The sequence below is a fragment of the Dendrobium catenatum genome, unplaced genomic scaffold, assembly GCF_001605985.2.
Source record: "Dendrobium catenatum unplaced genomic scaffold, ASM160598v2 fragScaff_scaffold_370, whole genome shotgun sequence".
Classification (NCBI taxonomy): domain Eukaryota; kingdom Viridiplantae; phylum Streptophyta; class Magnoliopsida; order Asparagales; family Orchidaceae; genus Dendrobium; species Dendrobium catenatum.
Genome location: NW_021318832.1, coordinates 2915886 through 2941613, shown reverse-complemented (window position 1 = coordinate 2941613; position 25728 = coordinate 2915886). Strand labels below are relative to the sequence as shown.

The 25728-nt window shown below is 35.7% G+C and overlaps 1 protein-coding gene across 2 annotated transcripts; it reads right to left on the bottom strand.

Annotated features, from left to right (window-relative positions):
• Positions 1-617: 617 nt before the first annotated feature.
• LOC110105253 (transcriptional elongation regulator MINIYO) lies at positions 618-25403 on the bottom strand. 2 transcript variants are annotated; one of them, XM_028693813.1, is made up of 10 exons: positions 24940-25403; positions 24002-24869; positions 23452-23579; positions 16429-16613; positions 11644-11749; positions 11305-11562; positions 10370-10555; positions 3617-5920; positions 1577-1786; positions 618-1270 (listed from the first exon to the last, which is right to left on the bottom strand). In XM_028693813.1, the coding sequence occupies exons 2-10, from the start codon at positions 24795-24797 to the stop codon at positions 1115-1117; spliced, it is 4329 nt and encodes a 1442-aa protein (XP_028549646.1). In that variant the 5' UTR covers positions 24798-24869; positions 24940-25403; the 3' UTR covers positions 618-1114. The 2 variants fall into 2 exon arrangements, with proteins under 2 accessions (XP_028549646.1, XP_020690327.1); XM_020834668.2 differs by having other exon boundaries at positions 24945-25403.
• Positions 25404-25728: the final 325 nt, after the last annotated feature.

Here is a 25728-nt window from a genome sequence, read left to right as displayed (position 1 = left end):
CACAAAACATTATTTTTTGTACTATTTTGATAAGCTTTTTAATATTTGCTGCTTCAATAGAAACCTTTACTTCAAACATGATGTGAATGGTGATACTAATGGTTGCTTTGTGGGTTATAAATAACCCTTATAAGAAATTGCAAAGTTTTGATACTAAATAGGGATGAAGCTATGATAATGAATAAGATTAAGCAAATGAGTCTCAATTTTAGATTTAGGTTTCGTTTGAGATAGCTTTCTTACTGCTTTTAAAAGTATCTTTCTAGTACAAAATTTTTTATATTTGTGCAAGAAAGATGCTTTTAGAAACAGTAAGAAGGTCGTCCCAAACAAAACAAATACAATAATAAATGAGATATTTCAGCCAAGTTTTTTTTAATTTTCCATATACTAACAGAACAATATCAATCAGCTAAAATCCCACTTATTGGGGTAAAGACTTGACGCTGTTGTTAATAAAAGACAATTCAGTCTGAAAATCTACCATCCACCGAATTATATAAAAAGGTGTCGAGATTTCAGTCTGAAAATTCCTGCCTGCTAAGCATTAAATTGAAAGTCTCAAAGGAAACAAAAAAACATTTTCTAAAAGAGTTTTTACAAATCATTAAAATAGATTGGAAAAAAAGCTATGGCTTACAGATATAATTAACCTCACGTTAGTATATAATTTTCAAAATAAAGTTACAAAAGAGACTATAAATATATGACCTGCAAGTTAACATTTTCATGTTCAGTTGCAGATTTTTACATCCTCTTTTACAGATTCCACCATAAGGTCAGGATACCTTGAACATTTGTTAGCAACAGTAGCAAAAAAGATTGAGAGGTTCTGAAGCCATAATCAACTGTGAATACCATTAAAAACTGCACAGAATAGAGCATCTGATGCAGTGTTAAGATATTGGTAGTTTAAGGCTTCATTTGGGACGGGTTTCTTACTATTTCATAAAACAATTTTTTAATACAACAATAAAAAATTTTATACTAAAAAGCTGCTTTAAGAAGCAGAGAAAAAGTCGTCCCAAACGAAGCCTAAATATGTTGAAAGCAGCTTCTGGAGAAGTTTACTTGATAATGAGGACATGAACATCCCAATTATCTCGTCCATTCTCTACAAGGCAGACTCCAGATTATCAACTACTGCTATAAGAGAAGAATTTCCTTCACAAGTAGCCATAAGCAGTTCTAATCTTCGAATGATCTCAATAGTATGCAGTGGATCTTCTGAAACTGGCAGTTTATATTTCACAAGATGGAGTAGCATGCTCTACAAAGCCATTCAAACAGAAATCAGAGACTGAACAGGGTAATTTAGGTTTCGTTTGGGATGACTTTCTTACTGCTTCTTAAAACAATTTTTTAATACAAAAATTAAAAATTTTATACTAGAAAGCTGTTTTAAGAAGCCGCAAGAACGCCGTCCCAAACAAAACCTTAAAAATAGAGTAGAGTGGTATTATATAGTAAAAGGTCACGAGGCTTTCAGAACTTGTAGAAAGCAGTTTTTGAAAGAAAATCACTTTCTATAACCAGTAATTGAACATGTATGAAATTGAATATAAGGATCACTTACAAAATTATGTTCCTTGTGCGAATAACTGCGGAGGAGAGATTTTGTCAACTTTTTGCGCAAGTTTAGCTTGTCTGGAGAGAAGGAATTGAAAAGAAAAGAACATAGGTGATGTAGAGCTAGAGAAAAACTTAGTGAGCCTCGGGTAAAAGCTTTATCTAGGGAACCAGAAGTCCATGACTTTGCATAGGCCTCCAAAATTGCTACATTGTCCTGTAAAAGGTTTACCAGTTAGCTCAATACGCAATTTGATATATAGAAAGCAATGAGGAGATTCCAGGTCCTGATCTAACTTCTCAGGCTTAAGAAAGATTATTCTGTGCAGACACCGGACACAACTTACTGTCCAGAGACGAATAAAGTGCAGCCACGTTATCCAGTACCGAGCTCGGTACTGAGCAGTACCGAGTCGCGGTACCGAGTAGGGGGTGATGTGACGCATTTTCATTGGGCTCTGGACGACGTCCGGTGTCCGCACCTAATAATTTTCCTAGGCTTAAGGTGCCCTATTCTGGTAACTAGGCACCGCTTAGCCTACAAACCAGTCAACGGTCCAGAAAATTATTAAGAATTGTAAAAAAAAAGGAAAAGAAAAAGATGAGTTAACTTAAATCTTAGCATTCAAGGATGTGGGTTATTAACATAAGGTGTGTGGAGCTCTCATCCTTCTAAAAGAATGGTAGTCTCTCTCTTTTTATATATGTACAGGAATGTTAATATATTTAATAATCAGGAATTTCTCTGTCTCAGTAGATTTCATATCAAAGTATAGTTCTAAGCTCCAAAATTCGAAACTAAGAGGTTGATGTTCATTTCCAAGCATTGAAACCTACAGAGTGGTTAAAATTTACAGGATTCTGCAATAGGTTGGCTGTTGATCAAATAGGGTAACCATATGGACGACCCAATTAGACTGATAAAATAGTTTATATTTTCTATCGAGTAAATTGCTCAAATTTAGTGACATTTATGCATGCCTTACTTTTCAATTTGAAAATGATTAATGTATTCTGTTTTCAAAATTCAACAAAATAATTCACTTTTTCGCATCATTTATCATATAATCTTGATAAGCTCTTGTGTTTGAATGTTTAAGCAAAGCCATCATATAGCTCTATAAATTTTGTTGTTCAGTATTTCTTATATGACAGATCAAGATTCGGGCTTCGTTTGGAACGGCCTTTTTACTGTTTTCTACAACAACTTTTTAGTACAAAAATTAAAATTTTATACTAAAAAGCTGTTGTAAGAAGCAGTAAAAAAGCCATCCCAAATGAAGCCTCAGTATAATCTTGATAAGCTCTTGTGTTTGATGTTTGAGCAAAAGCCATCGTATAGCTCTATAAATTTTGTTGTTCAGTATTTCTGATATGACAGATCAAGATTCGGGCTTCGTTTGGAACGGCCTTTTTACTGTTTTCTACAACAACTTTTTAGTACAAAAATTAAAATTTTATACTAAAAAGCTGTTGTAAGAAGCAGTAAAAAAGCCATCCCAAATGAAGCCTCAGTGTGTGTGCGATTTGGAAGTGAAAAAAGCGTATGGTTCACAATGTCAAAAGACTATTTAAAGAATATTCTAAAGATCAAAACCAATGGCCTCAAGCTAGATAAGCTAAATTATCTAAATTAAATCCCATCATAAATGGTTAAGGTATTGTAAACTTTCATGTTATACTTAAATATTATTTATAATGAAATTTAGAAAATCAACTACTAGGATATCCTAGGCGAGCTTCCAATGTAAAAAAGATTTAATTATAGAATCTGAAAAAAGGTACCATCAACTTTTATATATGCCTTCTATTTAACACACACTAGTATATCATAGGTTTAATGTGCCTAATAGACTACATCAGCTACCAATGTGAGGTTGGATTCTTGCATCTTTATGTGCACAAACTAACAAAGAAGCATTCTCTCTCTCTCTCTCTCTCTCTCTCTCTCTCTCTCTCTCTGTGTGTGTGTGTATATATATATATTATTATATGTATGACATCCCAATTATCAATGCAAAAAGAGAAGAGAAGTGTCATTCATTACCTCAGGAGGTTCTAAGTATCCTTCAGCTTCAGAAAAGCACATTTCTAACGGTGGTAAAAGTTCAAGCAAATAGGAATTAGACAATGCATTCCATGCGGAAAGCCTGATGGAACTATCAACAGAACGATGCAAATAAATAGCTACTTGCCGGCCAAAAATTATGTCACCATATGATACAGCTCCAAATTGCTCAATGAGGTTCTCAACAAAAGTGGAGTAACCCTCATTTATTTGTGATTGGAAGGACAAAACTTCGCTAGGATTGTCACGAGTTTTCAACGAAGAATCACAAAATTCCTGCTTCTCTTTATGCTTCAATTCATCAAGCTGTTTTCCATACACTTCTTGCAATGATTCAAATACATCTCTAGTCCTCTCTTCTTCAAGCACGGCCATATTAACATGCAATGACATAGATAAGGCATGTAACTTCCAAACTAATGAAACATGCAAAGTTGGAGATTCCTGAATAGCAAACATTGAAGAGGACAAAGCTTCTAGGCATAAGAGAAAGAAGAGTCCGCTTTTCGCCACTTCAAGTTCATTTGATGAATTCAAGCCAGAACTTTTTTGTTCACCAATGCTGCAGATTGCACTAAGAAACCAATGTGTAGGAACTGGCATCCTCTGATGAACCCACTCTATGCAAAATGAACTGAAAGAAGTATCTTTAAAAGAAACTTCGGGTATCTCTTCGTTCTCTGGCGCCTCATGAATTGTTTCTAAAACAGCACTTTTTCTTGGAAATCTATGACTTTGATAGCGCTCATCGGCATCACCTGAGGACTTCGTCTTAATACTTAACCACCTCTCTCTAAAATGAGAATTTAAAATCTTACTGAAAAGTAGATAGTCTTTATCCTCGTATTGCCATTTAAACGGTTTCAATCTCTTGTCATGCTGAAGAAAATGATGAAGGGAGAGGCCAAGATACTTCAAAACAGGAGATTGGAACAATATATTTAACGCAGACTCCATAATAACTCTAGCTCCAGGCCCAGCAATCAAACAAACTGCGAGAACACAATTTACTCTATGTAAAACAAGATTCATTGGGTTGGGAGATTTTCCAAATGCTGGATTCATGGCTTCTACACGAGAAGAATCTCTCTCATGAACAATTGGTAAGGTTTTGAATAATTCCAAGACGAGCCGAGCATCTTCTTGTGCCTGCAAGATGTTTAATGACCAAAAACCTCCACCAGGTGAACCCCATCCTACACCAACCCCCGGAGCGGGCCCACCTCGGCCAAATGTCTCGAGAGATTGTATCATTGCCCATTCAGCAGAAACCAAGTTCCCAAATACATCCAATACTCTAATAAGATCCTCTCTAGTCCATTTAATCACCCCTTCTGCTAATACCTTACCCTCCATGTCTAAGCTATTTTCTGCAAGAAGCTGAATGTTGCATGCATTTCTTGCTCTCTGAATGCAGCCATCAATTAATGAGACAAGTTTAATTAACCCATGAAGACAGCTTAAGGAAGACAACGCCATATCAAAATTATTTTGTTGCCTCAAAAAACAAAGTCTCTCAACTAAAGAGCAACATGTATTTCCTTCACGACTGATATCACTTAAACCAGTGATGCTCAAAAATCTATTTTTCACAATTTCGGTGCCAACTTTAGGAACAACTTCTGGCAACCATGGCAAGCTTGTAGAGTTACTCATATCATCATCTCTACTCGGGCTCATTTTAAAGAAGACACAACAAAGCATGTGCAGTACAGCTGAAATCACCCAAATCATGCTGCTTTCTGATGAATTATAGATATCATTTTCTTCGAAACGGCAAGCAATCAAAACATATGGGATGTCATTTATAGATAGCCAACTTATAGCTAAGTCTATCATTGGAAGAACATGACTCCAAGACCAAGTTTCTACAGCATCATCGCCAAGGTCGGTGTCTTGCTTAATTAGTTGATCGACCGAATGAAGGCATGGAAGCCATTCAGCAAGAGCACCTAGAGTGAGGTAAGCTTCCCTGGTGATATGAGCAAATTCATCAAGGACATTAAATTTAAGTAGCTTGCTGAATGTAGGCCTACTAAGCCATAGACACATATTTGGGAAAAAGTCAGCAAAGAATGTTACACAATATCCATAACTAATACAAACTTTCCACAGGCGAAGCTGTTCAACCATCAACACAGCAGTAAGCTTACAGTGTTCCTTTCCAGATTCCACCCAATGATCAATTGTCTCAAGATTTCTGTACCAGTGCCACATTACTTGTTGAAAAACACCACCTTTCACAAAATTCAGGCATAGGCGCCTATCCATTTGAGACAAAACCTGTAAAAAGAACATTGCAACACAATCAGAAATGGCTTCACACTAAATAAGAAAGTTACAAGCAAATAATTCCTGAGCATTCAGTTGACCACATCAGAACGAAGAGCAAGCTTTCATTAAAAGGTTACTTGGCAAAATAATAATAAACAAAGTGAGGGCACAGAGATGGGTAGTTCCCTATTCATCTTCATGATTCATGAGTGAATTTAATCGTATATGCTATCAATGAGAAGAAGGAAATCTAAAGTACTCAAGTTTTTTTTTTTTTTTTTTTTTTTTTTTCAGAATTGATGTTGCACTCCGACCTTAAATGAGTTAATAAAACAGCCACAAGATGAATGGAACAAAATTTCAGAAGGCATTGACTGGTCATTTTCAAAAAGTAACTCCAACCTACAATAAAGGAAACATAAAGATAATGTAAGCATGACCACTAAGTCAGATCGAATATTCCATAATTAGTCTTTTTTTAGATCTTCATACACACAAGCAGGCATTATCTTCCTATCAATTTATGCAAGACTTATGATAATGCCCAAACAATGGAAGCTTGCCCCTATCCCAGAAAGCCACTTTTTGAAGAACCTGGAATGAAATGAGGCTATCAGCCACATACGATGTTTCCCAAATAGGTTATGTATTCTTCTTTGTCATCCATTCATAAAGATGGCAAATATAGATAAATCAATCTAAACAACTTTTGACCATATTTCCTTAGACCGATCCTCTTGATAACCACAACAACAACAACAACATCAAGCTTTTGTCCCACTATATGAGGTCGGCTACATGAATCCTTTTTCGCCATTGTGTCCGGTTAAAAGTCAAACTCTCATTTAAATCTAATAAAGAAAGATCATTTCTAATATTTTTTAACCAAGTCTTTTTAGGTCTACCTCTACCTTTCTTAACATAAGTCGAATCTAAAACCTCAACTTTCCTAACCGGATCATCGGAAGGCCTCCGTTTAATGTGACCAAACCATCTAAGGCGACTCTCTCTAATATTATCTTCCACTGGAGCTACTCCAAACTTCTCACGTATATGCTCATTTTGTATCCTATCTCTAAAGGTCAAGCCATTCATCCACCTAAGCATCCTCATCTCTGCAACACTTAACTTAGTATTATGCTTCTCTTTTAATGGCAAATATTCAGCACCATAAAGCATTGCAGGTCTCACCACCATCCTATAGAGTTTTCCCTTAAGTTTGAGGGGGACTTTTCTATCGCACAATAAGCCCGATGCATTCCTCCACTTCAACCATCCAACTTGAATTTTGCTGATAATATCCCCATCTATTTCATCATCACTCTGAACAATAGAACCAATATATCTAAAACGTGTACTCTTATTAATGACTTGATCGCCCAAAGTCACAATCCCCTCACTAGGTCTATTGCTACTAAAATTACACTCCATATATTTTGTTTTAGATCTACTCAAGCGAAAACCTTTAGACTCTAAGGTTCAAGTTTACCTTGAACTCCCTCTCTAGTCTTATCAACAAGAAGAATATCATCAGCAAAAAGCATACACCAAGGTACATCCTCTTGCAAATGTCTGGTGAGAACATCCATGACTAAAGCAAAAAGATATGGACTTAAGGTTGATCCTTAATGTAATCCAACCGAAATAGGAAAATACTTGGTCAAACCACCTTGTGTTTGAACACAAGTAATAGCTCCTGCATACATATCTTTAATGATTTGAATATAAGCGTTATTAACTCCTTTCTTTTCAAGAACTCTCCATAGCACTTGTCATGGAACTTTATCATATGCTTTCTCTAAATCAATAAATATCATATGTAGATCCTCCTTATTCTATTTATATTTTTCCATCATACCTCTCAATAAATGTATAGACCTACTCGGCATGAATCCAAATTGATTTTGAGAAACATTAGTATCACACCGCAACCTATGCTCCATAACTCGCTCCCATAGTTTTAAAGTATGATACATCAACCTACGCCCCATATCCTCTTGATAACCATTTCAGAAAAATTGTGACTAAATTTTTATCATCTCTTATCTTGCCTCGAAAACAATGTAATCGCCTCATGAAGTAGGTCATCAAGAAGCATACAACCATCTTGAGAAGCATATCCCTGCCTTGAGAGGCATGTCACTATTTTGAGAAGCATGTCATTGCCTCGAAGAGCATACAACTACTCCAAAAAGTGCATGGCCATTTTAAAAGTAAGAAAATGCAACAAATAAAATACATTAAAAAGCGTGTGAATAAACTATACAATATATTGAGAAGCATTCAAGTGCATCGCATAGGCACATCGAATGATACACAAGCATATTAAAAAGTTTGCAAGTACATCTCAAATTAAAATACCAACATGTGCTCTAAAGAATGCGCTAAATGCTTAAACATAAAATCCAAGAATATTGCGCATGTTGAGAATAAATTGAATTAAGTGTGCAATTGCTCTACAAAGCTTGTAATCATTTTAAAAATCACAACTTTCCTAAATGTCAGGCCTGAAAATGTTGCATGGACAAAAAATAAAATGAACTTTGATCAAACCCAAGCCTCAGCAGGCAAATTGACAAAGTTAACTAAGTCAAATATAACAAAATAAAAACATTCAAATACCCTAATGATGGTTGTAATGAAAGAAAATCTCAAACAGAGGGGACCATTCTCAAATCAATTTTTCAAGTAGCAAATAAAGATGCTTCAAGTGACTTCAATGACACCTTAATAATGGTCATGTTGAAAAAAAAAATCTCAACATAAAAGGTCCATTCTCAAAATCAAATTTTCATGTTACAAATATAATATTTCAAGCAATATCAAAAACACGCCAATGATGTTAGTTTTAAAAGAAAATCTCAACTAGAGGGGTACACATTCAAAATTAAATTTTCATATTGCAATTATATATACTTCAAGTGAATTTAATGCCACCTCAATGATAATCACATTGAAAGTAATTCTCAATCAGAGGGGATAATGTCTAAAAAAAGCCAGCAAATCTCAATGCAGAACATTTTTTGTTCACAAACAGACTTAAATTAAAAAATTAAATTAAATTACATAATAAAAAATTGGTCAAGCAAAATTTACCAATCCAAAACTCAAAAGAAAAATTCATCAACTCTATGCAACTATTTATCGAGAGAAATAAGTAGCTTCTTAAACATATCGCTACAATTCATTCTCAAATGATCTCTCACCGCGGCACGTGTCCTCTAATTGAAAATTTTGCTACCAAAACAGCATCACAAATAAATGACTATAACCGAGTGTTTTTGCCGCTATATGGCATCATAAAATTACGGTTAAGGCCAAATCATGTAAGTTCACTAATAGATAAAAAGACCATAAGTAATGAATCATAGGGCAAGTTTTATAGGACACAAATTTTGTGCTACTAAAAATTGGCTTGAGGTTATCCACTTAGATAAATGTTCACTCCAAGTTTACAATGAACATTGAATGAAGTAACCCATGGCTACCAACTAAGATCATTCCACTAAGTTATATCAACTATAATTTAAAAAAAAAAGTTAGGTCAACTACCTCAGTTGACTAAATAGACTAGAAATCATAAATCAGGAGAACAACATCATGAGATCTTGATAAGATTCATCATCATTCCCCACCATCCACTTTAAGTATAAGATTGCAAATTTCAAATCCTAATATTAAATTTGCTACTATTATACGCTAAGCACTTAATATCTATCTAACGACTAACCTTAATCGAAAGTTCTTTCACGTTATTGGAAGAAGTAATTAACCATGGAGGCACCTACAGGAAACCTGAAATCAACTCATAAAATTCTAAGAAAGAACAATAATAGAAATCAGTAAATCACCTTTGAAATATCTGTAACACACACCCATAAAAGGAGAATTATCTCCTGGAAGTTGTCATCAAAACCTACGAGTGCTCGAAGAATCCAAATATAACAAATATAACACAAGAGTTGAGAAGAAAACAAAAGTTTTATTTCACTATTCAAAGTTCAATGATTTTTGCATCTCTAAAAGGGAAAATAAATTCAAGAAATAAAGAAAACTTAGTTATCCAATTAGTCTAAAAATTATGAACTAAATTCAAATCAAACCAATAAACAAAAGAAATAAGATCACCCAACCAACCTCCAGCAAGATAATCTGACAGGTATTTCAACGGATAAATTCCAATTTTAGATTTCAGACAGCTTGAAGAGATCAATTCTCCTAGTTCAAGAATAAACTGCAATCTTAGTGATAGGCGAGAATGTGTCAAGTTACTATTATAATATTTTCTTAAATCTGACATTAAAAGGGATACAGGACCAAAGAAAAGTGCACATAATCACAATGACTAACAAAGTGCAGGGGCTACTAAAACCAACATAAACATTTAAACCCAACAGTATCAGAGAACTGGAAAGAACTTAAAACGACTGGTATACTCATATGAAGGTAAAACCTTACCTTTAGTACAGTAATTGCTTTTATCTGACATGGAAGTTCCATCATGCCTTGCCTTGTCAAAATGCTAACAACATTTTGAATAAGCCTTGGGCATTGAAAGATAGCATTTGAACATGTTGGGGAATGTCTAGCCAACCCGATGAGCAATGACAAAAGGCATTCTACTAAAGCTGGAATGGGTTCCATCTGAATGAAGACATCTTCAAATAAACATTGAGTACAAGGATTATTATTTAATTAAATTAACATGATACAATTGAGAATCTAAGAGAAATAGAGGAAGGCATAGAAATCATATTAAAAATAAAAAATGTTATATGTTTTGTTATCTCTAAGAGATACTAGAAAGCTCCTGCATCTGTGTACTAATTCTTAAACATTTCGCATTATTTCTTTGTTCTTAAATTGTCAAAATATCAAAATATATACCAAAAAAGAGTCTAACAAAAATAAATCAAACATATAATATATTATTAATTTTTGTTTAATGATTAAAGGGACAAAGGTTCTTGGGATATAGGTTTTAATACCCATTTAAGCGAAACTAATCCATGGTTTTACCAAAAGAAGACAATTCAAAATCAAAACATGGCATTTCAGATGATTTTAAGTAAAAAGCCAACAAATGGTTATGCAGCATAGCAACAAAGATAGCAGCAACTTAACCAAAACAAACTTTAATGAGAATATAGGTATATCTGTATTTAAAAAGGAAAGATTCCAACACCCCAAAACTCTTATGGGTAGATACCACCTAGCTTATTGCCTGTTGAAGGGAAAGCTATATATAGCTATTGGGAACAAACAAGATAAAATGATGAAATGCACGCCTATAATAAGGAATTAGCATCATAATCATTAATATTATGGTCCTTCGCATTCAGGGAGAATTTATTTCCAATACTCGATATTAAAAAGAAATATGTGAAACTAACCTCCAAAAGGTAGCAAATTCTAGGAAGCACGCCCATCCTAACAAGACCGGCAGCAACATCTTGACCAGCTACAAAAATATCATCTTGAATAGTATGTTTCTCTTCAGCTTCATCCTCATTATCCATGTTTGATGATAGTATATTTGATGGCTTTGTGCTATACTTCCAAAATCCACCTTGCAGAAAGCTGCTATCAATTTCTGCTCTGCTCCGGAAGATGGGAGCGGTGCAAAGAACTTTTTGCATGGAAGGAACTTTCTGAAAAAAGGAACTAATTGATCTGAAGTGTAAGCTAGAAAAAGAAAGGCAATCTAGGAAACATTGATCAATCCATCTTACCTCGGCAACATTAAAGAAGCTCTCATTCATGTCACAGCTTAATACACATTGAATTACTTTGGCGCAAGCCAAAACAACAGAATTATGATTATCATCCAAAGCAATCCTGTGATTTGTATCAAACAAAATGCCATTGTGTGATCAAAATTCAGAAACTATCATCAATGATTTAGATTCATATTAAAATCAATACATTCTATGGCAACATAAAGCATAGTAAACAGTTGTAATAGATGAGCAAAACTTGAAATTTAAAAAAATGGTTAAAATTCTTTAAGTTCCCAAAAAAATTGAGTTCTAAAAGATTTTACTCCATATAAAAGTTCAACTTCGATGTAATATTTATTGGAAATATAAGAGAATGAGGTTAGGCACTGCAGGCGTGGCACTTGGGAAAGAAAGGATGAAAAACAAATGCCATAAAACCTTGGTTATTTTAGCTTTACTATAGCCATGTACTTGCATTTTACTCATTGATTTTGATGGAGGAGAAGAATAGTTTGATGTGCATTTTTCACTAGTATACCCCCTATATAATAGGGGAATGAGTATAATTTTCTTTACTACATCAAATCAACTTATTCCGAATAAATTATTATTTTTAGAATATATTGTAGGTCTCATTTGTCGCATAGATTTTAAAAAAGTAAGGACCAAAATCCTTACTAAAATTATCAGCAAATTATTCTTCATTATCAATATGATGAGTTGTGATCTTAAATAGAACAACGTCACAAATAAAGTGATAGTCGATTTTGATGTAATTATTCTTTCATGGAAGACTATTTGCTTCTTATTTCTCCAATTTCTTAAAGTTTAGACGACAATTTTACCCTTAGACCCTATCAAATCTTTATAAGATATGTTGAATAAAATAAATATTTTATTGGATTTGCAAGGATAGGAATAAATCTTTTTTTGTGAGCTATGATTTTTTTATTGACTTCTGGAGATCATGTGCAATCCTATGGGATTTTATGTTTCCAAACTCGTCTTGTTATAACTATAATTAGAAGTTTGGAAGGAGGGATTTGGTATCCCTCAACATCAAAAAAATAGTGAGAACAAGGTGAGGGGAAGAGGCTAAAATTCCAGAAAAAAAGGTGTTTTTGGGTGCTTGGAAATGGAGGTCTTCAGCTTCTTCAAAAGGAAAGAGATTACAATATTTTTTGCTCGAACAAAAGGAGAAGCTTTCAGATCTAGCAGAAAAAAGCTCTTGTTTAAACTCTTGCAGCAGAGAAAGAATGAAAGTGCTTGAACTCTTGCAGCAGTGAAAGAATAATAGAAAAAGCTCTTGTTTGAACTCCTGTGGCAGAGAAAGAATGAGAATAAGTACAACAACAACAAGACCTCCATATATAACCATTGTCTTGTGGTAGATGGTTGCACTCTCTCATAAATTGACACATATAAAGATATTTCTCTATCTTTATCTCAAAATTTTATATGAAGTGTAAACTCTCTATGTACCTCATGTGAAACATAGTGGCTTATTCTATCTCTATGCAAACAAGAATATAGCTAGATCTCACTAAAATATGTAAAATTTGTTTGTGCTTTTGGTTGTTAGTATTTCTGTATTGATTTCTTGGTTTCACATGTTTTGTCTGTCACTATTTTTTGCCTACTAATTGGAATGAGAGCTTTTGGTTAAGCAGGTTCTCATATTAAAATAATGTAAGATGGGAAGGCTAAGATTAAAAAAATTGATAACCAAGTTTTTAACTATGGGAAGATGTAAATGAAGATTAACTTTATCAAAGAACACTTCATCAGTCTTTGAAATGATCAAAGCATTTTAATTTATTGATCAAATAGAGGGGTGTTCATCGACAAGCAAGTGCTAGTAGTTATTTTATTGTCCCTAAAAAAGAACATTACATTCAACATTCTCATCAAATATGTATTAAAAGCCCTATGTGATTAACAAGATACATCTTAAACACAAATCTATTAATCTTACAATGTTTGAAAGAGCTTCTACATCTAAACTAATCTTACAATGTTTGAAAGAGCTTCTACATCAATGAATTTAACTCTCAACCATAAGTCAATTAAGCTCTATAGACAAAAACTTTGAGGGTAAAACTCGTGCATGGAGTTTTCTTTCATCAATACAGAAAGCTACAACAATGTCATAACAGTAGTCAATAGCTCATAAGTAAGAAGGTTAATGACGTTAGAAATCTTATTCTTAGTGAAGGCATCTAAATTGGAGTAGCTCCAGTAGAAGATAAGATTAGAGAGAGTCGGCTTAGATGGTTTGGTCACATAAAAAGGCGGCCTTCCGATGATCCGGTTAGGAGAGTAGAGGTATTAGATTTGACTTGTGTTAAGAAAGGTAGGGGTAGACCTAAAAGGACTTGGTTAGAAAATATTAGGAATGACCTTTCTTTATTAGATAAACGAGAATTTGACTTTTAATAGGACATAATGGAGAAAAAGGATTCATGTAGCCGACCCCACGTAGTGGGATAAAGGCTTGATGTTGTTGTTGTAGTGAAGGCATCTAAATGTGCACGCCCGATGAAATTCCTTCATCTTCTATTTTGAATGTCGATGATAAGAGCATTCCTCAAAATAAAAGTAATCATCAAGGTAGAGCAAATCTAAATCATGAAACAAGAGCCAACAAACACATCAAAATAGAAGCAATATATTATTATGGCTGATGTTAGAACTGTGAAAAACCAAGAAACATGGAAATGGTTTGTCACCAAAAAAAAAGATCAAGGTAACTTTCGAAGGATGAGACAATAAATATTGTCAGGCAAAAGCTACATGATGCATTGACTCTCACTATATATTTTTAAACTAAGATGCATCGATATTAATATAGTAACACGGATAAGAACTAATTCCAAGTAGGTATATGATGAGAGCAACAAAGGCGGATGGGAATAAGGAGAATATATGTGCTCCTAAGTTTTTTTTTTTTTAGATATGAGAAGAAATGTTGTGATGCAAGCAGCTTAAAGCAAAAACACAAAGAGAGAACGACAAAGAGAATCAAGACTCACTTTTAGAAATTTAAGACACCACTTGGAGAACAAAATAGACTAGATAAAACGATTGAAATTCAGATTAGACAAGAGCCAATCATCCAACAAACCCAACAAAAGAAGTTAGCAAAAGAAACAAAACAAAATTTAAAAAAACGCTATCCTCAGAACATCCTACAAGAGGACTCCTCACATGCACCATTTGTAGGAATATATATTAAAATAAGGTTTAGATATGCAAACCAAAGGGTCCACCACTGCAAAGGGGTTCCAATGTCCTACCAAACTCCTCCAGCAAATGCCACCAAAACAACCAACAACTTCACCAAAACAGCCAACAAACTTTACCAACGGAACTAGAAGAAAGATACAGGTGGAGTGGAACTTGCGTAGAGAAGAAAGAGGTTAGAAGCCCAGCGAAGGGTGGGAAGAAACTCGCAAGTATTCCCTAGAGGAGAAAGAAGATGGAACAAAGCTCGCAAGCTTTTCCAAGAAGAACCCGCGGGTTATAGCAACTTTGCTCTCAATATTCACCAACCCATTTCATCTCAAGGCATCCCATATATATAAGCAATAAAGGGAAACTTAACAGCCCAAAAACCCTTCAAATTCTCATATAAAAATAATATAAATGAAAGGCCAAAAGTCACCTTGCTGAAATCCCAAGAGTCACAGCATTTCTCAAGGAGGAGGCCACGGTTCCAATCAGCCAAGCACAGGATACCAGGAGCGAAAAATCGGGACCAGCCAAAGTCATTCCACGGGAGAAAAAGGGGGAAGTCACGGCAGTAAAGGGGCAGAGAACCGAGGGGACACAGCAGGCAACAGCAAGCCGTGGGAGAGAAATCCAGAGAAAAACTGCAGCAGCCCCAATTCAAATAGAATAGGAAAGAACAAGTTCCACTCACCAACTCTAGCTCCCTATCATAAAATTTCATAACTAAACATCAGCTCATAATGAGCTACACCTCCACTTGATAATAATGAGCTGGCACCACTAGAATTTCAACAACTAAAGCTCAAACCGAAAACAGCCAAGGCCCACATGAAACCAGCAAACAGCCCAAAGGACAAGGTGGACCCCAAAGCTAGCAAACCCAAGGTAAGCATAACCCAAACCTTTTCCTACCATGATCATTGGATTTACCACCATCATTGGATAGCTTAAAAATAAAACACAAAAACTAGAAAATATAACTAATATTGTTCAAAACAAAAATAATGCAAAAATCTAAATGCATCATGTTGGGACACTCAAAGAAAGCCTACAATTGTTTTCTAAAAAGCAAATAAGGGCTACTGGGCCGCCTTAAAAAAAAATACTCTTTTTTAAAATAAGCATCCCAAAGGGCTATCAATTAGAGGCATATGAAACACTTCAATAAAGAATATCATATATCTTGTTCAGACCTTAAAACAATAAACCCTAAATCAAATAATGAACGCCTCATGATGAGATGCGCCTCGAACAATAAACCCTAAATCAAATAATGAACGCCTCATGATGAGATGCGCCTCGAGGCGAATGCCTTGAACGTATTTTTGTAAATCATGTTGTGCACTTCCCATTGTAGCCCAAGTTGCGAAATTCCATAAACCATTAAATTAAACTTCTATTAATAAAGTGATGCAAAACAATATACGTAAAACCATTAGCGACCCAGAGAGTTAGCTCTTTACTTTCCTCCAAAGCTTGTTATACTAAGGAAAAAAAAGATGTATGTAATAAATATTCTAACCAAGAACAAAGCTATAGAGAAACAAGAAAGCTCATAGTATTCACCGTAAGGATAGAACAAGCTGAGGTTCAGGGCCAAGTGCATAAGCCCAAATTGCCCACCAATCGACATGATTGCTAAAAATATCTTGTTTGGCATCAAGCAAACCCTTATCATTCAACAAGTTGACCAAAGCCTTATTCAAGATAGAATCAAGAACTTTTAAAGCAAGAGCTCTTTGTGCGGGAACCTGAGATCAAAACACAAAAACCAGCTTTGAGGATTAAGTTAAAAATTTGAAATCTAACAACACAGAAATAGCATGTATGGCAATAATAACAATATATGGACATTAAGTTTTGAGAAATATATCAAACATCCTATCACAATAATTGCGAGTACAAAGAACCCATCAAGTTAACTGCGAGCATGGCATAAAAACTTTAAAGTGCCTATCAAGTACAACATGTATCCAAATCATGAAATGAGAAACCTGTACTTAAATATGATCCAGTTGATTTCTCATTTATCCACACATTATCTTAGGCATATCCTTCTTTAGTGTAAATAATGTAAGTAAAGGACACAAAACCAGTATTTCCATGGACCTACCTCTAGCTTCACTCGTTCCCTTTAGATCATCCTATATTATGGTAGACCACAGAGCTGCGAACCTAAAACTAGTCTATGTTTTAGGTTAAATATCCCTCATGAGTTGTAAATCAATGGGGTCATTCTCCAAGATTAATCCTTAAACCCTTAATCAAGCAATTTGAAGAGGAATGATCCACCAAGGCTTAAGAGCGATTCTCAAGCATCAAGATAATAAAACACTTGATTCTCGACCATGTTCACAATTCTTCGGGTAACTGTTTAGTAATACAAGGTTGATTAACTAGCAAATTATATTTTTAATTGCCAAGAGATTGACTTTTATTCAGGCTCAAGCAATCCATATGGTAGAAGTTTAAAAGTAGTATTCTAGGATCTGAAGATATAGTGTAATCCCCTTATATCTATCATAGAGTAATGTGTTAGACTGATCCAACCGGTTCAACGGGGATTTTTCAAAAGGTAGATGAGGGAAACTAGGAGGGAAAATTAATATGATGGGAACTGATTTGGAGGGAATTAATTAAGGCATATTTCCTAATTGAATAGGGAAGATTTGGAGGCTGATTTGAGGGGGCTGATTTGGGGGGTAAATAGGATAGATTTGCTAGAGAATTGGGGGATGACTATATGGGTATTTGTTGTTTATTGTTTGCTTTAAGTATGTGATTTTTCTAGGGTTAGATAAATATCATGTTTGCTGAATTTAGATTGTTCTTAGGTTGATTGAGCTCTAGCCGGCAGCTAGAGATTTGAGAGAGCTGGATCTTCCTCTCCAGTTGAAGATCCAATTGTATCTTGTTCTTTTTCAAAGCTATTTCGAATAAAAAAGTATTCTTGCAAGTTCTTTCTCTGATTTTCCAATTTCTGGTTTGCTGAAATCATATTTCAGCAATAGATTTTCACAAATTATGCATCAACTTCCTATCAAATTGATACCGGAGCAATTTTTTGGGCTGAAATAGAAGTCTTCGTTGATTTTTGTTGTGTTTCCTCACCGATTTTGCTATTTTCTGCTGTTTGGAGGCCAAATTTGCATCAAAGTTATTTTTTGTTGTTATTGGAGCCTAAATCAGGATACCTATGGCAGTAAGAAAGGTAGAAGTGTTGGAAGGGGAGATCGGACAATTGAAATCTAAAATTTCAGATCTCCAAACTCAATTGTCAGATGTCAAAAGTCAAATTTAAGACATCCACGAGAAAATGGAAGGAAAATTTTCCATTTTGGAAGAGATATTGAAAAAGTTGCTCGAGGGCCGATCCAAAACAGCATCGTCGGAGGAGAGGAAAGCCTCTAGTAACCAAGGAAGCAGAGACAACCCTAATCCAATAAGGCGAAGTGAAGATTAGCAAGTAGAGATTCTGGTGGGATAAGAGAGAATGTCTCCCCTAGAGCCTTTTCCTAGGGAGGAGCATGGTAGAGGGTATAGGGAGAGGCATGAGGAGGTCGGGCATGAATTAAGGGGTGCTGAATTTGAGAGGAGAATGGTGGAATTTGAAAGGGGAGGCTAATTAAAATCGAATGTGTGCTGAATTTGAAAGGAGAGGGTTGATTATGATTAAAGGGGTGCTGAATTTGAAAAGCAAATGGCTGAATTTGAAAGGAGAGGGCTGATTATGATCCAAGAGGTGCTGAATTTTAAAGGAGAATGTGGGAATTTGAAGAAATGATTAGGTATGAGCATAGAAGGGATGATTAGAACACATGGGGGAACCACCCCCTTGGGGAATGGGAAATTAGGAGGAAATAGGGGGAGTAGAGGAGATCCAAGGGTGAGTAAGCTGAAGATGCCTATTTTTTAGGGAGATGATGCCCATGGGTGGATCTAAAAGGTGGAAAGGTACATTACCTTTAATAGGTTGATAGAGGAGTGACTGATGGCAATCGGAATGTGCTTGGAGGGTAAAGCGTTGGCATGGTACTACTAGTGGAGGGATATGAGATGACCCATACAAACCTAGAGGGAGTTTAAAGACTGCTTGTTCGAATGTTTCTGAATTAGAAGGGGACGGGATTTTGAGCAATTCTCTGGAATACCGTGAACAGTTTGAGCACCTGGCCAGCAGACTGGTCCGACTTCCGAAGACTGTACTTGAGGGGAACTTTACGAAAGGGTCTAAACTAGATATTCGAGTGGCAGTTAGAGTGATAAGGTCTCGTGATTTGGGAGAAGGTATGGAGTTAGCCCAATTAGTGGAAGATCAAAGGCACCTTGAGAGAGGGACTGGAGGCAACATCTTAGAATGTTCGTACATGATGATCACAAGCTTTTTAGCATCCAAGGAGCCGACATCGGGTAATTTGAGAGAGACCCCAAAGGAGAATACTACAGGAGGGAGACCTAGAGAAAACTTCAAGAAATTCATAGAACTGAAGTTACAAGAGAAGAGGGTGAAGGAGCTTTGTTTCAGATGTGAGGAGAGGTATACACTGTGGCACCGACGTAGAGACCGATCTCTTTAAGTTCTCACCATTTGTGATGACAAGGAAATTGAGGAAGGAGGTGTCTTTCCACCTTGCGGACAAGATTTGTCTTTGGATGGGGGAATTATTAGACCACCCCAGAGGGGATTTTTTCAAAAGGGAGATGAGAGGGAAAATTAATATAATGGGGGGCTGATTTGGAGGGGATCGATTAAGCAATGTTTCCTAATTAAAGAGGGCATATATAAGGGTTGATTTGGGGCTGATTTGGAAGGGATTAAATCAGGAAATATTTCTTAATTAAAGAGGGAAAATTTGGGGGCTGCTTTGGAGGAAATTAGTTAGGAAATATTTCCTAATTGAATAGGACAGATTTGGGGGCTAATTTGAGGGTTGATTTCAGGGGAAAATAATTAAAGAAATAGGACAGATTGAGAGAATTGGGGGAGGGCTGTTTTGGTATTTGTTGTTTATTCTTTGCTTTAAGTAGGTGATTTTTCTAGAGTTAGGGAGATGTCTCCTCTCCAATTGTATATTGTTCGCTTTCATAGTTATTTTGAATAAGTGTTCTTGTGAGTTCTTTCTCTGGTTTTCCAATTTCTGGTTTGCTGAAATCAGATCTCAGCCATAGATTTTCACAAATTCTGCATCCACTTCCTATCATAATGATTAATGAATGGCCCAAGGAGAATATGGACATTCATTACAAACACATTATTTTAAATTTGGTTAGTGTAATTGTCTACTGATAAATAAACTATGTTGGGCAATAAGAAGGAAGGTCTTTTGATCAAAATGATATTAAAGGGTTAAGTATGTGGCCTTAATCCGAATATTAATCATTAAACCACATCATGCATGGCTGATCAATGGCATTTCTTCTTTTAGCCATCCTCAAGAACAACGGTAAAAAAAGATGCATCTTATGACACTAAGTTAGATGTGTTAGCCATCATTATATTACAGGTCATTATGATTAGAGATGGATTCATGTTCCTCAGCATACTTGGTTGGAATGATCCTTAACCTAGAAAGCTCAAATGGATTCTACTCAACAATCATGGCCAAATGAAGGCATAGACTAGTAAATGATCCTTCTTCTAGCAGTAAAAACAAGTGATATCACTACCTTGTGCCCTGGCAATGAAGGGGTAAGGTATTCTTTGTTCCGTGGTTGAGTTCCTTGGCTGGTAGAGGCATTGGTCCATTAAAGGGGCAAGTAAGGTTCAGAATCAAAGGGCTTTGCAATAGATGTACTAGGCAGCCTTGCCATGCTTTTGTTGGGAAAATGTCTGTGATACTGAGGCCTCATCCAATGACTCAAAAGGAACAAAGATTAACCTCCTTTATGTTATCAAGCCAAAAAAATCCATTGATATACTTATACATGACTACCTCAGGTTCTGGAAATACATATTTTCATTAATGCAATCAAACTATACCTAAACATCCACTGCATCTAAAGAGTGAAAAACTACAGTAAACAAAGACACTAAACAAAGTATGTAATTCATGCCGAAGTTTCTTTTAAATGTCATTAAGCAAGTCACATAACTAGCGAATGCCTGAATAAAACTTTGCGTATTCAAGTTACAGAAGAAAACAAGGATGATAAGAGATGATGAACATGAATCAAAAGAAATATTATTTATCGTGAGAGTTGTTTGAATGTTGTTATTAAGTAAGACATTGAACACATGAATTTGAAAGTAAAATTGCATCCACAACTTTACAAAGTAGCTCGAACAAATGAAACTGTAATTTATGTTAAGTCAAAGTTACTCGGTACCCATCCAACACGCTACACATGGACAAAAAATCTAGTATGATATTTTATCTATAAATTTTACAAATGCCATTTTTTATTAGATATGACACATTTTAGAAAGTCCACGAATTACGTATTTACAATAGAAAGAGGATAGTTTTGAAACCTACCAAATCTAAGAACCCTTCTCTGTCAAAAAAGTCTTCTAATGAACTAAGGAAATCTTTACATGTTTTGAATCAACATGCTTGTGAAAAAGAGAATCAAACAAAGTTAGTTACTAAATTAAATAATGACATAAGTAATTATGTACTTATAGATGCTAGTTAATTGCTATTTAAAGTTAAAGAATTATATCTTAATGAGCTTTCTACCGAATCATCTCTATTTTAGGAATCATCTCTATTTTAGGAATATACAATATTCCATTGACTTGATTTCTAGATCAAAATATCTAACTTGCTATGATATGAGGTGAATCCAACTGAGCATGCTAAGCTTAAAAAGACATGCAGACAAATTGCTTAGGACAAGAATTATTATGGAGCATATAAACCTTTGTGTTATTCCTACGCCACTTACACCTAAAAAGGATGATAGTTGGAGGAAGTTTGTGGATCATCAAGTGATTAAGAAGATCACGATCTAAGATTAATTTCCTAGAACTACATTGGATGATATGTTGGATATGATGAATGCTGTGGTAATTTTCTCAAAGTTTGACCTGAGAAATGGTTACTATTAAATAACATTGAGGATGGATGACAAATAAAAACTATTATTAAAATTAATGATTATGCATATGAATGATTGGCAATGCATTTTAACTTGACAAACACATCAAACACTTTATGAGAATCATGAACCATATTATTCGATATTTTTTATTGGAACATTTTCATCATGTGCTTTGATGATATTCTGATTTACAACAAAACAATCAAAATAGAACTAAGAGAAACACTCAAAAATAAAAGAAAATGATAAAAAAAGAAGATGAATTACATAACTCGAAAAAAATATATGATGGATCCAACTAAACGAGCTGACCTTACGAGACGTGGACAAATTGCTTAGGTAAGGAATTCTTACAAAGAATTATGAGCCTCTATTGTTCCTACACTAAATACATTGAAAAAAAATGGTAGTTGGAGAATGTTTAAATATTCACATGATTAATAAGATCATCATCAAATATCAATTTCTTAAAAATAAGATGGAGGATATGTTAGAAATGATTACTAAAGCTATTATTTTTTATAATAGTGATCTAAAACATGGTTTACCATCAAGTGATAATGAGAGAGGTTAATGAATGAAAAACTACTTTTAAAGCAAAAGGTGATTTTTATGAATGATTAGCAATGCCCTTTAGATTGAAAAATGCATTAGGCACTTATGAGAATCATGAACCATAATCTTCAACCTTTTATTGAAAATTTCCATCTATTTAGTTTAATGATATTCTGATTTTCAGCAACACAAGGCTATAAGACAACTAAGAGAAAGGCTCAAAAATAAAAGAAATGAGAGGGCGGGCAAGCAAGGAGAGCATGAATAACCTAACAACATAAAATGTATCATCGCTATGATAAATCAAAACAACTGTGCACAGTCTATAGTGAAATTGTTTGCCCATTGTCTTTTAACTCAAAAAAACAATGGACAATGATGAATAGAAGACCAATGTAATAAAAAGCTGGCCATGGATTGCGGGAACATGCAACCCTCAAGGATTTAACCCCCATTTGACTAGTTGTAGTTGAGATGTGTAACTCTCTCCCATCTTTATCATGCAAGAAATCTACAATGTGCCCTTCAATTAAATAAAAATACTACTAAATAAGAATATTATATTATATAGAAATATCACATGCACCTCTACAAAACTTTGAGGATTGCATTCTAATATGCTATATATGTAACTATGCTTAATTATTATAACACCCTCCTGTATAGCTAAACAAGCTACTACATATCAGGACTCCCAATAAATTATTTAATGATATTCTCAAAGTGTACAATACCATATTTCAGAATTTTTTTTTATGATCCTCCCTAATATAATAATATTTCAGACCAAGGTAACCAAGAATAACCTTCATCAATACTGGTGATGAGAAAATATGCCTTATGATAATCAATATTCATCATGGTAAATTCTGTGCTTGTAATAAATTCAAAATGAGGCCATCTAGTAGGAAGCATGGCCCTTAAAGAAGCACACTGCACATGCGAAAAAAAGAATTACAAAATTATGAAAACAAAAGACAAAATACTGACCATGCTTCGAATCAGCGCTATCACTTCCTTGATTGAGTATCCTAAAGCTGCAGGATCCCCCTCCGTTCGCAGGAAATCACGTTCTGCTACATTTCCAACATCAGGTTGAACACCTTCAGGCTTGCACCCTGCATGTTGCAATGACAAAACTACCATATAAACAGATAAAGGACAACATAGATATGATGATCTAGGAATAATAAATGCAGTAGAAAGTAATTTAAAGGCTTTTGATAGTTTCCATGACAATGAATCTAAGGCTTCGTTTGGGACGACTTTTTTGTTGCTTCTTAAAACAGCTTTTTAGTATAAAATTTTATTTTTTTAGTAAAAAACTGCTTTAAGAAGCAACAAAAAAGCCGTGCAAAATGAAGCCTAAGGTTGGCTATTAGTCATCGCATCATTCTATAAAGAGAGGGTATGTTATCATATAAAAATGAAGTTGGGCAGGCAATTGTTAACCTGTAAGCCTCTCCTTAATAATTTACAAATCAATATGCTAAAAAAAGATTATTCTTCTTGGTTTCATATTACCAAGTTGAGAACTTACCACTAGATGCCTGATAAGAATCAGCATCTAACAAATCACCTTCTAAGGTAAACCTCAACTCCCTCACTTTCTCCACTCTTTCACTCCAAATCTTCCAAGAGTTGCTCTTAACTTGTCCTGCAGACACCCAACCTGCATGGCCTGCTGCCATTCCGGCAACCTTGGAACCTTGGGATGACGGTTCATTTCCAGCATTATTCTTCCCCAAATTCTCACCACTTTCAACCAGATAATCACTAAACATATTCTGATCACCCTTTTTCTGACCTGAGGCAATGCCCTCCCTGCCACCAAACTTTTTTTGCCCCCTTTTCTTCAACATCTCAACAATTGCCGGATTCATCTTTCCAACTATCTCTTTCTGAGCATCCTCAATCTCCTCCGGTGACATCTGCTTCAAGCGCGCAACATTCTCTGCGTGGATGTCTTCCATAGCTGACCCAAATCCTTGCCTGTTCAACATCAGCATCTTTGTCTCCCAATCATCGTTTCCAAGCTTCTCAGTGGCGCCTGCAGCCAGCTCCATAGCATTACTTTGCGAGAACTGCATTCCAGGTTCATCATTTTGACGGACCAAATCCGTGCTAGGTTTAACCCTTTTAACAGAGGATCCCTGAACCGACTCCTCAAATCCATCATCACGGCAAGGAGAAAATGACGTGGACAAAATTTTCTTATTTTTCTCTTCAGTGGATTTCGGGACAGCAGAGTCGCCACGGGAGACGAAATTCCTCCGCCCGCTAAAGTCCAAGCCTTTCTTCTCTTTTCTCTCGATTGGGTTCGCGAAGGCCGACATGGGGGCGTATTCCGTCTCGTCATTGTCAACCTCTTCTTCCAATTCCGGCGCGACGTGCAAAGGATTCCAGTGCTGGAGGTAGGTAACTGGATTGAGAATTAGAGGGCAATGTGAAAGAGGAAAAAGGTTTAATTAATGATACCTTACCGGGCCGTGGGAGCGATGGCGGGCGACGGGGAAAGGAACGACCGTTGGTTGGGGGAAAGAAATGAAGGAAGGCTTTTGGGGATTGGATGACGAAGAAGAAGACGAAGAGAAGCCCTTTTCAATGATGCTGCCGACAAGGCCCTTGGAGGTGTGGATTTTTTCGATGTGCTGCTTCGTGGAGGATAAATCGGCTTGCTTAGGTTTCCGGGAAGCAGGAGACGTCATAGTGACTCTCTCTGGTTCCATGTTAATCCTCTAATACATATAAAGCTGGGAGTTTAGAGGAAAAAAGAGCAACTTTGGTGTTCCAAGAGACGGCCTGGTTGATTGGCGATGTCGCCTACTATTGTTGCAGAGACGAGAGACCTATATACAACGGGGGTTTGCCGATAATCGACGTAGACGACGGCAGAAGACGACGGCGGTGGAAGTGGTTCAGGGTTTTGGAGCCTGTGGGGGCAGAAAAATTATTGGGTCAGGTGACCGAAGCCATCTCTCCGTTCGGTCGCCAATGGAAATGCGACATTTGTTAGGCGTTTTTTTAATTTATTATTAACGCTTTATGTCTTGTCAGATTAGCGACCCGACCCGATAACGCCTTTCATTTGAATTCCGGGAAATAAAGAATGGAAACGCCGCGCGACATCTTCACTGTTACTCCAGCTCCAGCTTTGGTTAGCGCTCTCGGATTCCTCCATTTCCTTCGGTTCTGCATTAGCTTATTCCTGCCGGAGGTAGACGACGAAACTGTAGCAGATCATAAATCAGGAAGAGGTATGGTTGC